This window comes from Eublepharis macularius, chromosome 12, assembly GCF_028583425.1.
Source record: "Eublepharis macularius isolate TG4126 chromosome 12, MPM_Emac_v1.0, whole genome shotgun sequence".
Taxonomy (NCBI): domain Eukaryota; kingdom Metazoa; phylum Chordata; class Lepidosauria; order Squamata; family Eublepharidae; genus Eublepharis; species Eublepharis macularius.
The window spans coordinates 21,417,313-21,431,110 of NC_072801.1; the positions used below are offsets into that span (position 1 = coordinate 21,417,313).

The 13,798-nt window shown below is 41.7% G+C and overlaps 1 protein-coding gene across 1 annotated transcript in view; it reads left to right on the forward strand.

Moving 5' to 3' along the window:
* The window catches only part of LMTK2 (lemur tyrosine kinase 2), a 51,483-nt gene that overhangs the window by 27,988 nt on the left and 9,697 nt on the right, over window positions 1-13,798 (forward strand). The window contains exons 7-11 of the mRNA XM_054992400.1: window positions 4,822-4,955; window positions 6,999-7,083; window positions 8,137-8,258; window positions 9,223-9,372; window positions 10,494-13,356. Coding sequence (XP_054848375.1) covers window positions 4,822-4,955; window positions 6,999-7,083; window positions 8,137-8,258; window positions 9,223-9,372; window positions 10,494-13,356 — 3,354 coding nt within the window. The remainder of the gene's footprint in view (window positions 1-4,821; window positions 4,956-6,998; window positions 7,084-8,136; window positions 8,259-9,222; window positions 9,373-10,493; window positions 13,357-13,798) is intronic.

The following is a 13,798-nucleotide window of genomic DNA, read 5'->3' on the forward strand; positions in this document are numbered from 1 at the left end:
TCTGATGCTCTGTTTAGGGGGTTCATGTAGAAGAGAAGGGACTTGAGATCGCACCTGAAGCCCTTGAAGTCCTTTTGGGCTCCCTGCCATTGAGGATCCAGCCTCAAAGTCTGGATGACAGAGGCAGTTTTTGTCCTCACCGTAGCACTGTCGCCAAGCTGCAACACTTCACTTCCTCTGTAGAAGTGAATGGCACTGTTAATTTGCTTCTGTGGGAGAAAAAGCAGAACTCGTAGTGGCTCCCTGCTTCTGGCAATTCCCTAGAGATCCAGCCAGCCTGTTTTTATTGCCATAGCTCCATCCTGGTTATTGCTTATTGGTCATAGCATAATGAGACTAAACATTGAGACTTGGCATGTGTGTACTCATGTGAACTGCTGGAGTCTGTTCTGTTTGGCGATCGAGCAGAGAATTTAGAGCACCGAAGTTATTGGCAAAGCTTGTGCGTGAAGTCAACTTTTAACACTGTGCCCTTCAACACAATCCAATTCAATGCACTTTTTAAAATCTAGCAAGGTAAACTTGAGTACTTTATGTCAAAGGGGGCTGATTTCTCTCCCATCCATTGATGTAAGCTGTTACTGTCTATGCTTGTAAAACAAGTGATAATTCATTAGAGGGGTTCCTCTTGTCTCAAACAATTGTGTTGTAGCCCTGTCTGATATGTTTATGGCAGTCCTCTTAATCTATAATTAACTAATGGTGTATCATTTCCTTTCGTCATCGGGCTGTACCAGGTTTAAAAATAGTATAGTAACAAGCTTATTAAGTGTAATATATTTCCCAGTTGTGTGCTGCCAACCTTTTGTCAGTGTGCAGAATTCCTTGTTGATAGAATGATGGATGGGGGGGGGAGCAAAGAATCATATTATAAAGTGGATGTAACCTTGTATATCTCAAGGCATCCTTGCCTGTCAACCCTACTTGCTTCTTTCAGAAAGCCACTGTCGGGAGCTTCTGCAACTTGATGAGCAGATGAAGTTAGCAGTCTGCAGTCACTTGATACACACTCTGCCTCTCCTTTAGTACACAGTGTTGCTTATCTAGGGTCCTGCCTGCAAGGACATTCTTGACCTGTCGCCGCTCTGTCCCAAATTTCTAAAAACATGAGGAACATCCAGAGATGGAAAGAGGAACATGTGTTGTCTCTCCCCACCCCTCCAAAAGAGGAAGAAAAGTCAAGAAAAGAGGTTTTTAAAAGAGCCTTACTGGGTTCACTTTGTTTCTTTTAGCCTTAGTTCAGACTCCTGTGGCTGATAGTGACAAACTCTGAAGGTTTAACAGAGAATGTGTGATAGCCAGATGTGGCAATGGGTAATAGAGGTGTGACTCTCCAGAATGGAAACACTATTCTTGCCTGCTTTATAGTCGCAAGAACCTTTCCTGAAAAGATTTATGGTTTTCCCCCCAAGTTTGGCATTTACCAGCAATCCAGCGTGAGCTTGCATTTCACTGTGAATTTGTACTGATTTCCTGAAGAATTTCTCCCTTCCAATCCAATCATTGCAAGGGAGAAGCAAAGAGCACTCCTAGCCAATTCGAAACTGCAGAGAGCCACCATTGTCCTTCCCCCTTCACCAAGGGTTTTCAGTGGAAAGGTACAAAAATATTTATTGTCAGTCACTGTAAGAGTAGGGAAATGAAATGACTGCAGACAGGGCTTTGCTTTTTTTAAATGCTGGTGACTGGCTGAAGCTCTCCCACTGGCTGCTGCTTGACGGCCATTTTAGGAATCAGTAAAGAGAATTTAGTGTGGCTGTGCACAGAGGGACTTACTTTGGGGCTCTGAAATCACACACACATGCGCGCACGCACACACACACACATGCGCGCACACGCACGTTGTTCAATCTCCTTGAAATGTAGGAGTCCTTTATATTAGAGGGAGGACTGTGTTCTGTGTGATTTTGATGCCATTAAGTGCAAAAACAGCTGCCCCAGGGCCTCCAATTGGCCCCCCTCTTCTTTCCCATTGAAAAGAACAGCCATGAAAATCATCAGAATGGAAATTAACTAACAAATTTTGACCCCAACCTGGCAATGCTCCACCTGAAAATTATCCAGTCACATGAAACATTTCACTTTACAGCCCCTGATACAAATCCACAATGAAAATTCTTATATGCACACTCCTAATGGGCAATGCTTCCTGTACACTCCCTCAGAACTAGCTATTTTCCCTGACTGCCAACATTTTTTCCATGTGCACTTATGTGCACGTGCCACTTTACCACTCTCTGTCTCTTATGGTTTTTCTGCCTCTCTTTTTCCTCCATTAGTCTACTCCATCCCAAACTTCTTTTATAGTTTGGACCCAAATTAGCATCTACAATTTCTTTTTAATGGTTTCACGCAGATCCTTAATTCCACCACTTACGTGACGTCCTGTGGGGTGATGACCATGGGCTGCGGATAACTCTGCCTTGGCACCACTCCTAAGGGAAGGCTTGAATCTGTTGGGGCACCTTTGACAGAAGTCGTGTATTCTCCCCCTCCCTTTTTAAAAACTCCCCATCTGAGCCTCTGAAAGAGAGAGAGATGTTCCCACTTGATCAGAAGCTCCTAAAGGAGCTTAAAACTCCAATTATGTCTTAGTTATTCTGTCTGAAGTTCACGCAGCATTAGGGCTTAAGCTATTTTAAGTGTGCCTCAGAAAACAAATGTGTTGTCCCGACGATATTGCTGAAGCAAACAGAAGCAAATGGCACGGATGCCGTGAGCATGTTGTCCATCATGTAGTCTTCTCTGGGTGGAATAACTCGGTGTGTCCTCCTGAGTATACATTCAGCGGCAAAATCAGGTGTGGTTTTTAATGTATGCAGTGGCCAATAGCCGGTTGCCAGACTTGAATTGCTAACAGTTCAAGCAAACATGTAAAACAGAGGTTCTCATTCTGCGGGTTGCAGAGAGCCACGTTTGCTGCCATCCTTTATCTGAGGCCTGCTCCTCTGGGAAGCTCACAGCTTTTTTGTTCCTCTGGCGGCAGCTGTTTCAAGCTGGGAACCAACTGTCAACAGCAGTCCCCACTGGGCCAAGGGTCTTGCCCCTTTCCTGAAATGTAGAGTGGGTGCCACATTGGGAAATGGTGCTCAGAAGAGCCTCATGCATCTCCTGAGCCGCTGAGTGAGTATCACTGGTGTTAAAACTCTGCAGTGTGATATTCCAGTATGGTGCCTTTCAAATAACAGCTTCAAAATGTATGTTGTGTGATACAGATAGAGCTCCTCCTTTTCCAAGCTGTACTAACCCATTATGCTCAGAACTCTTCGGAGTACTTGGCAGAGTGTCACTGTAAATTACGATAGAGGAGATATTTATATCATTACCCAATCAAGCTTACTACATGGCCCCTTTTCATCAGGGCTTATTTTTAAAAATATTTTCTGTTCTGAAAGGTGGGTGCCCAAATTACTTTTTACCTGACCTATTTTGGCAAACACAAGTTTTGCGTAAAAGGTAAAAGACATCCAGAAAAATGCTTTTTTTTTTTTTTTAGAAACAACCTAAAAATTCTTAACTGTGTGCTTTAGCAATCCCTAATCATTTTAGATAGCACAGATTGCTGGAGTTTGATCCAGCAAATGAAAGGACATTTTGCTGTCTGGCTGTGAATAGCAAGACACTTTTGCTTCGTGGTTTGCTGCCACCTAGAGCCGGTGAGGCAGACTTGTTCACTGTTTTACTCTCCGCTCTTCTGTCATGAAGAGCAGGTTCATAAATGCATGTATATGAGCCATCACAAGTCAAAAGCCATAGGATGTTTTAATATTGTTTCAGAGAAGATGCTTTACAGTGTAGTGCCTTTAGAAATTTCCGAGTAAGCCAGCCAGGTGCAACTGTTTCTGAGCTAGCTGTGCCGTTTGAAATTGTCCATTGTCAGTTGTGGGGGCTGTTTGCTTCTTTGATGCTTCCCAGTGTTGCAGCTTCAGACTACCCTGTAAAGTGCTGTGTGTTCTTGATGCAAAAACAAATGCATAAATTGGAATTTGGGGTAGAGCCTGATGTATTTGTGTGATCCTATAGCAGCAGAGCCCTGACCCGGATGGCCCAGGCTAGTGTAGTCTTGTCGGACACTGGAAGCTAAGCAGAATCAGATTCCGCTTAGTACCTGGATGGGGAAGCACTAAAGAGGTCCAGGCAATGACAGAGGCAGGCAGTGACAAACCACCTCTGTTCATCTCCTGACTTGAAAATTCTATGGGGTTACCATAAGTCAGCTGCAACTTGGCAGCACTTTGCACACCCAAATGTTAGCAGAGTTGCATTATGGAAAGCTGGATGTGATGTTTATTTGAAACAAGCCCTTATTAAGAGACCCAGAACAATACAGTGGTAATGCTGAAACTGGAAACGCAGGGCCAGGTTCAAAACTCCACAAAACCTGAAGTCCCTTTTTCTGCCAGAGGAAAAACGTCATGTGTGATTGCTGTTGCAGTTCTTCCTTCTCCATATTGCCTTGATCAGCTCTGGTCCTCCTGAACTCCTGTCCACCACTTTCCCATTCTCCATTCAGTCCCTTTTTCCCCCAAAGGAGAACGGTGGACATACCTACCTAATTCAAATCTGCATTTGAATGTACATGCAAAAGTCAAGTGATAATTGGCCATAAAAGGACTAATAGTGTGTACCTTGTATAAGAAGCCATACGGAGACTTGAAATTTGATGACAGGGCTCTCTAAGCATAAGCTTATTTATAACTACTAATAACCTTGCTGACTGACAAGAACTAAACTGTGTCTACTTGCTGCTTCATTAAATACCTGTTGGGTGCGACCAGAGTGAGAAGCCATTGATGAGTGTTCCATGACTTGTTTTTACAGGGTGACCTTAAAACATACCTTTGCAACGAGCAAGAGAACATTAAAGGAGATGCCCAAATCATGCTGCTGCAGAGGATGGCGTGTGAGATTGCTGCTGGACTCTCCGCTATGCATAAGCAAAATTTTGTGCATGGGTATGACTTCGCAATATATTTGTAATGCTGCAATCGGAACTTCCATATTCTTTCAAAAGTCTCCTGATAAAACTCAGGAAGCAAAATTGTAGGTACAGTAAGCTCCAAGACATACTGGAGCCCAGCTCCTCTCCCCGCAGCATTCCCAGAGAAGACAGCGATGGCCGTGTGCTTTAACTTTGTTAATGCTTTTCTCCTACTTCAGTTCATTCATGGGTTCTGGAACTCACAGGTTGGAGGTTCAAGCTACAGAACAGCCATATTGCAGTGCCTGTGCCTCCCTTGTTAGAGTCCAGTTACCTTCTCCCATTTCAAAGATCCAGAGGAGTTAGCCGTGTTAGTCTGTAGTAGCAAAATCAAAGAGTCCAGTAGCACCTTTAAGACTAACCAATTTTATTGCAGCATAAGCTTTCGAGAATCAAGTTCTCTTCGTCAGATGCATGATACAAACTGGTCAAATACAGAACCAGTTTGTATCATGCATCTGATGAAGAGAACTTTGATTCTCGAAAGCTTATGCTGCAATAAAATTGGTTAGTCTTAAAGGTGCTACTGGACTCTTTTTGATTTTGCTTCTCGCATTTGGAGTTCATACTTTATTCAACACTCAAGCCTTTCTGAAGCTGGTGGTATCATACCACCTACTCTTGTAACAGCTTCCATATTGAAATTCATACCTTGCTCCTTCACTGGTCTTATTTTTATTGTGGCAACTGACTCAGGGTGGCAAAACTGCCAGTTAATAATTTGTCGAAATAGCATTTCTTCTGATGTTTTAAGTGCTGGGTGAGTTGATGTGCTTTTGGGTTTAATGGACGTGTTCATTAGGCTCCTTAGTTTCAGCAGCTATGTATCTGTTTGTTTTCAAATTTCTGAAATTCTTACCCTGTTGTATTGTTCATTGAGCTTCCCAGCTGTTGATTATATTGACCTACACCGTGTAGTCTGCCTTGAGAAAGGTGGACTGTAAATAACATAAATAAATCTCCCACTCATGCATCTTCTTTATTTTACTCAGATTTTAGTTTATAAAACTGCTTTGCTAACCCTTAAAAAAAGGCACTTGGAGTGGATAGCAATAAACATGGCAAGCATATCTGGAAAAAACATCAGATCGGTCTAGTCATGGGAGAATTTTGTAAGCCTAGATTTCTTTGCTAAGGGAGTCTTAGCAGGTGTGTAGCTGTAATAAATGTATTTCTACTCCTGAATTGGAGGCTCTGAGATGAAAGAATATGGGCCAGTTCAATTTCTACCATGAGTTTTTATGAGAAAGACAGACTGTAAGTGAAGCAGTACCTAAAATTATGCGCTGTGTGACTTCCGGGGTATACCTATGATGTTTGAAAGGGGGGCATAAACACATAGGGAGTTGACTTTAGTGCTTTAGTTACAAATTAAAATCTCTCTTCAAATGTTAAAGGCATTTGGTGAGATTTCCTCTGTTGCAAATGTGGATTGCTCCTTAATTCTGAATTTTTGCTCTTCTGCTCCCTTATCTCTTGAATATAAAATGAACTCTAAATTATAGCTCTGTACTATTATCTGCTCAGACAAATTGGCTGCTAGTTCAAGCAGTTCTAAGAATATTCTAAGCACATAAAATGGAACCCAATATTTACTTTGCATTGCCCTTATTTTCTGAGGACCTCCAAGTAGAGTACATAGGATTTCTTACCCACCTTTACCTCCTCAGTCAATTCCTGTAAAGCAAGTTTTGCTAGGAGACGGTGACTAGCTTGAGATCAGCAAGTGAATTTTGTGACTGAGTGGTGGTTTGAATCCAGCTCTTTCCAGCCTGGATCACTGCCCCCCCCCCATCGACCACATCATTCTTATATACCAGTATAAGAATGTGTGTATTGACCTACTCCTCTTTGAGTCGCTGCAGTGCTTTATCACCATGCTGTTCTCAAGTCTAGTATGACGCTGAGTAAGCCAAAATGAGCTAGGTTAGCTGCGTTACTGTTTTTTTCCAATCACCTGAGCTTGTATTGAGATTTCTTTTGTTCTCCCTCAATGCTATTGCATTTTTTCCTCCAGTGACTTAGCCTTGCGGAATTGCTTTCTTACATCTGATTTAAACGTAAAAGTTGGAGATTATGGAATAGGATTCAGTAGGTACAAGGTAAGTCAGTGCATTTAAAGATTGTCAGAGATTTAGACCAAACTTAGTGGTGTAAATTGCTAGAATCTAGCCAATGAACCAGTACTTTGTCAGCTTGCTTGGTGTTGCTTAAATAGATTTTTTTTTGTATATTGTAGCCTCAGTTTTGGGGAGGAGGTTATTGCACACTTAACAGATCTATTTATTATGCTAGATTTTCTGGTGGTTCTCTTTGTCCCTTAATGCATTCTTCTGTCTCTTGTTGATACAGCTTTTAGTCCACAGATTTGCATACATCAACACACAGAATTGTGTAGACTTGGGCTTGGGAACTGCTATTAGGTAGGAAAACTCAAAGGCAAACTGTACAGTGCATCCCAGGCAGGCTCATTTTTTAATGAAAACCAGCCCTGGGAGTTTAAATAGAAGCTACGTTTGAGATGCGGTTGTGGGAGGGGGCATTTAACCTCTCTACCGGCTGTTTTTCTGCATTTGTCATCTCAACCGTTTCTCCATTTTAATCCTCCACAGTTTGGCCTTCCTGTTTATGGGAAGCAAAATAACCTAATAAACATTTGGATGATGGTGGCTGACTGCATATATCACTGTTCGCTTTACGTGTTAAAAAGTCATGTTTCTTACAGCTGGAAACAACTGAAGTTTTCACTTTTATGAGATTTGGTTGTCAAAGAACAACAAAAGAAAATTTTAAAAACCCTTACTTTTTTTACTTAAAACTTTTTACAGATTGATTTTCCTGTCTGTTTTGAAAATCATTGAACTCAATTAGTAATGTCAGCAAAATTAATTTGAAAAATAAATGAATTCCTGCCTTTGTTCTTTTTAATAAGGAACACAAGGCAACATATATGGGATTCTCCCTTGCAGCTATTAACCGGACCTAGATCCACACAGTTGCAGCAAGACTGCTATGTCAAGGCTCTAGGGGAGGTTAGTGAGGCTGCAGCTTAAACATCTAAGGCCAGGAGAGGAAATAAAAAGGACAGGTAACCCAAGTTACCATATGGCTTTCTCTCTTATTTTGGCTTTTTTTTTTTTTGCTTAATGTGTCAGGAAGATTATATTGAGACTGATGAAAAGAAGCCTGTGCCTCTTCGCTGGACTGCTCCAGAGCTGGTGACTAGCTTTCAAGACAGATTGTTAACAGCTGAACAAACAAAGTACAGTAACATCTGGTATGAAGATGATCCTCAGTAGTAGAGGGCTTTTATTTTTAAAAAATTGACTATCATATTTAGATTTATGTTCATTTAATTGGCAGATGGTTTCATTTAAAGGGGGAACCTGCTGAGTGGACTATTATATACAGAGAATTGGGGTTTTTGCTTCTGCTTTGAGGATGCATTTATTGTAGTGAAAAATTGAACAAGGTTGGTGCTTGCTGCTTAGGAGAACTAAAATAGGAGGGGAGGTCCATCAAATAATTAGCATCAAGTCTCAGGCCATTTCATGTCTGGAGATGTTGTTGTGACCTTTAGTTTTAGAACTAGAAAGAATCAATGACTGCTGTAAAAAATGTTGGGCCCTTCAACTGTGCTGCTGCCGTATGCTTCTTGCGTGTGTACCATGAAGTCGCTTCTGACTTATGGTGACCATGTGGATTAATGACCTCCAAAATGTCCTATCATTAACTTCTCAGGTCTTGAGAAATGAAGGCCGTGGCTTCCCTTATTGAGTCAATCCATTTCATGTTGGGTCTTCCACTTTTCCTATTGCCTTTAACTTTTCTTATCATTATTGTTTTTTCCAGTGAGCCTTGTCTTCTCATGATGTAACCAAAGTACAATAGCCTCAGTTTAGTCATTTTTGGTTTTTAGGAGAATTCAGACTGGATTTGATTGAAATGTGCAGATTTGTAATTTTTGGCTGTCCATGTTATCTGTAACTAGTCCTCCAGCCATGCAGATTATATGGGCTATCCTTGTCCTGTGTTTGGTGCTTCTCATGATGTAGCTGGGTTGGGGTGGGGGAAGGGGGGCTTGTGGTGTGTGTTCATAATGCAGTTCCAGTACAGGCCTTGCTGATGAGCAAGTTTTTAAAAAAGAAGGATCAAATTCTAGAATTCTCGTAGTAACAAGTTCCGTATTGGGGAAATTCCTGTTCCAGTTGGGCTTCTCATTCAAGGTTTCTCTTTCCCAGGTCACTTGGTGTGACGTTGTGGGAACTGTTCAGTTCTGCTGCAAAGCCTTACTCACACTTATCCAATGAGGAGGTCTTACTGCAAGTCATAAAAGAGAAGCAGACCAAGCTCCTGGAACCGTGCCTTGAGCAGCCATATTCCGATAGATGGTAAGGTGGGAGTCTTTTGTGGCTGATTAAAAAAATTATATTCTTTGCAGGTTTTCTTGGCACTCTTACAGTCCTGTCTTTTGTCAGTAGCTTTTATAATAACCCTGTGATAGGAGGAGGGGGTGAGGTTGAGTGGCTTGCCTAAGACCACCCAGTGAGTCTGTGCCTGTGTGCAGACTCTGCACTTCTGCAGTGTTAAAAATTACTCCTGCTGATGAGAAGTTTGTAGAAATTCAACATGTCAAGGGTAAACTAACTTTTATTTATTTATTTTATTAAAAATTTATAACAATAAACTTTTAAACTATATACAATCATGAATTTGCAGCCATACAAGAAGTTAATACTATAATCCGTTAATAAATACATACATCAAAATTAAGAAACACGTAACATGTTATAATAAGTAACAATTGAATGCATATTAAAGCAGTTTAGAGGGTTATATCTGAGCATATATCTGAACAAATATAAGGAGAAAGTACTTGCAAATTCTAACATATTAAATTGACAGATTACTTACATATTTGCATATGTATGAAAGAGTTTAAGACCAGATAAGGAACTATTTATTTTCGAGGTATTCAAAGAAAGGAAACCATTTCTCAATAAAGTCGGTTGTTCTTGGAAAATTTTCTACATGGTAAATTTTATCATATAACTTTTCTGATATATAATGGTCCCAGATTTTTTGTGTGCCAGTTATCAATTGAGGGTGTAGACTTGGATTTCCAAAAGGTAGCTATTGAGCTCTTTGCGGCCACTAGTAGGGTGGCTATTAGGTCTCTTCTTATTGTTGAAATTTGGTCTTGGTATTTGTAAGGGTAAACTAACTTGAAAAACATGCTAACTAAAGTTTTAGGTGGGTAGCTGTGTTGGTCTGCAGTAGAAGAGGGAGATTCGGATCCAGACCAGCAAGATTGCCAAAGCTTAAGCTTCCAAAAGTCAAGCTTCCTTTGTCATAAAGCTTATACTCTGGAAATCTTGTTGGTCTTGAGGGTGCGACTGGACTCAAAGCGTGCTAACTAAAGAAGACAAGTTGATAGAAATTGATGGTTGATCTGAAATAGCTTGTGACGAGAACAGTAGTAACTCAACATGGCTGTTTTTCCCCCTTGTAGGTATGAAGTTTTACAGTTCTGTTGGCTGCCTGCAGACAAGAGAGCAACTGCTGAAGAGGTACACAAGCTTCTGACGTATCTCCGAATGCAAAGCCAAAGGGATTCAGTGATTGATCCTGAACAGTGGAACATTCTTAAGCCCAACATGTCAAACAGAGATTTGTCAGTGAACTCCGCCTTTCCGATTCTGGATCACTTCTCCGGCAGCAGTCTTGGCCGTGAAATGGAAGAAGTCCTCACAGTCACTGAAACAAGTCGAGGCCTCAGCTTTGAATACGTATGGGAAGCCGCCAAGCACGATCACTTCGGAAGCGGTCAGACAAATCCTGATGAAGAGCTGGCGTACACAAATATCTTTTTCCCTGTGGAAGTTTTCGAGAACACCCTTTTGGAACAAGGGTCTGGAGCTCAGGATGAAAGTGGCCCGGAGACTTCATTTCGAGTGCCTGGGGAACTTCCTGTGTTCAACGCCCACAAACCCTCAGTGGGCAGTGACTATTACATCCAACTCGAAGAGAAATGCAGGAGCGGCGATGAGGGTTTCGACAACTGTGCTGTCATGGTGACGACTGAAGTGGACAACCTCGAAGTCCCGAAAGACAAAAGTTCTCACTTTGTGGTTCTTGGGGACTTTGATGCTACTGAGTCTGCTACAGATGGGGACTTTTTCTGTATTAATAATAGTTCCAAGGAAGGAGACATGCATGCTAACAACCAGGAAAGCTCTTTCCAAACTGTATTGGCTGATATCACCAGAGCAGAACCGTTGGCTAATGAAAGAAATCAGTTTGACTTAACTGATCCGAATGATATTTATGTAGAGTTTGAAGCAGTTTCCTGTTCGGATCTAGAGGAATCGGCAGTAGCCGATCAGCACATAAAGGGAGTTCCTTTGCATGCTTCTGAAAACAAAGTTGTTTACTTGCATGAAAGTGGCACGCAGAAGTCTGATCCTGGCCTGCTGACTTCAGAAGAGCTGTGTGCAAACTTTCTTTTTCTTCAAGAGAAGAACTTACTAAAGGAGGTGTTGAATGACACAGTTAACACAGCCAACGCAAATATGTTACAGGTACCAAATAGGAACTTTCTGGAGGTTGAGCTTAAAATGGATGGAAATATTTCAACCCATAAAGATGAGTATTTGATAGAAACAGCCACTGATAAAAGCTTGAGCATTATGCTTCCATCCCCTGTGGAAAGTCAGGTGCCTCATAGCTCACCTGTGATGGATAATCAACTGGTAACACCTCTGTTGAGAGCTGGGAAAAACCATTCTGACATAGGAGCTGATCGTAGCTCTCTCAGCAGTACTGATGACTCCTGCCTCAGAATGGATCATGATGACTCTGAGGTCATCTCTGTTGAAATGCTGTCCATAAATACGAAAAACCAACCAGGTGGGACTAACTCCAGTCAAAGCATTATATTCCATACTCAAGAACAAGAGATACAGAATAAAAACCAGGAACTTGATTGCAATAATAGGTGCTGGGGGGAGTTGATCCATGATTTAGGGAATAAGGAATCTGGATTAGAACAAGACAACAATTGTCATTTGGACCAAAACAATGAAAATTCAGCTCAGGTTCAAAAGCGTAACACAGACGTTACTCTCACATCTGTCCTCCCTTCAGACCGAATGAGCCAGGACAGTCTGCTAGAAGACAGTGTGTCAACCGCCACACAGAGCATGGGGCAATCTTTAGATACACCGGACTCGTTGGATTCAGTAGATGTTAATGACGTCTTGGAGTCTTTAGTGAATCAAAGTCCCCAGAAAATTTTACCACCTGATAAACCTGCTGACAGTGGCTATGAAACAGAAAATCTGGAGTCTCCTGAATGGACTTCACACCTCGTTGGCACTGACTCCAGTGAAGACACCGCTCTGTCTATTGTTGTCGACGATGGTCTTTCGAATGGAAGACCAATTATTATAGTGTCATCAGATACTGAGGCAGATACAGTGAATATCATGGACTGCTTTGAAGAAGCCACCACAGCTTCTTCAGGTGGGCTTCAGAATTCATACAGGGATTCTGCTTATTTTTCCGATAACGACTCTGAGCTAGATAAGAAATCTGAAGAGACTATAAATGTATCTGAGGAACCAAAAGCTCTAGTGGAGGATGATGCTTGCCGTGAATACTTAGAAATGAATAAGAGTGCCAGTTCAGAGAAGCAGCCAAACTGCAGTCAGGTCACTGATGACCAGTTTGTTCATAACTCCAGTTCACAGTTGGAATTAGATGAGAAGTTAGACCTCCACGATATAGAAATAGCAAGATGTTCCCCTGATGGCGTTAATACAACTTTACTTCGGCCTGCAGTGCGCTTAGAGCCTAGCGAGGAAGATGACGTTAAACTGTATGAGAATTCCCCGAGAGGCGTCTCTTGCACAGGAACAAACACAGCAGATTTTTACCCTGAGCAGGATTTGAAGCTTGCGCCTGACTTACTCAGCCCTGCTGAAGCCTTTGAAAGATCTTCATTGTGCTATCTTGATGGTCACAAGCTCAAAGAGCCAGACGTGGAAGGAAAATACCTGGGTAAGCTTGATGTGTCTGGGATGCTTGACCGGTCACTGGATGGAGATGATGCCGATGAAGAAGATGAAAACAGCGATGATTCTGAGGATGACATGAGAACTTTCCATCTGCACGGTCTTAGCTCTGACAGCGATGAGGAAATTGTGCATCAAGTACCAGTGATCCTTACTGATAGGGATGATGGCAAACATCTGAGGAGCTTACTGAAATGCCCAAAACCTTTGGGTCAGAATACGCCTTCTGAAAACTCCCTAAAGAACGAAAGGAAAGCAGTCACGTTCTTTGATGATGTCACCGTCTATCTTTTCGATCAGGTAACTTGGGGTTTTTCTTGGCTTTGATTCTCAGAAGTGCAGGCTTGGAACAGGTGAATGATAAAACCATTGCAATGGTTGGGTTTTACTCATGGCTAATAAAAGGGAGGAGGGAATGAGTCTATAGTCTGTATAAGGATTGGTTGAGCTTCCAAAGTGACTGACCCACACAAGTTCATAATGAAGTTGGTAAAAAAACTTGATACTGCATGGATCATGTATGTTTAAAAACACTGAAGTAAGCATTCAGAGTGCTGATGTAGTCCCTTGTGATTTTTTTTTTGTAGGTTTGATACAACATTTGGGATTAGTCTTTGTAAAATGAGAGCTTTGTATCCTCTGTCTGTGGTTTAAGATCAAAGTACATGTAACACTGGAGTTTTGTGACTGGAGCTCCTCACATAATTTGGCTTTTCTAAAAAGCAGGTGCTGGGGGGATTGG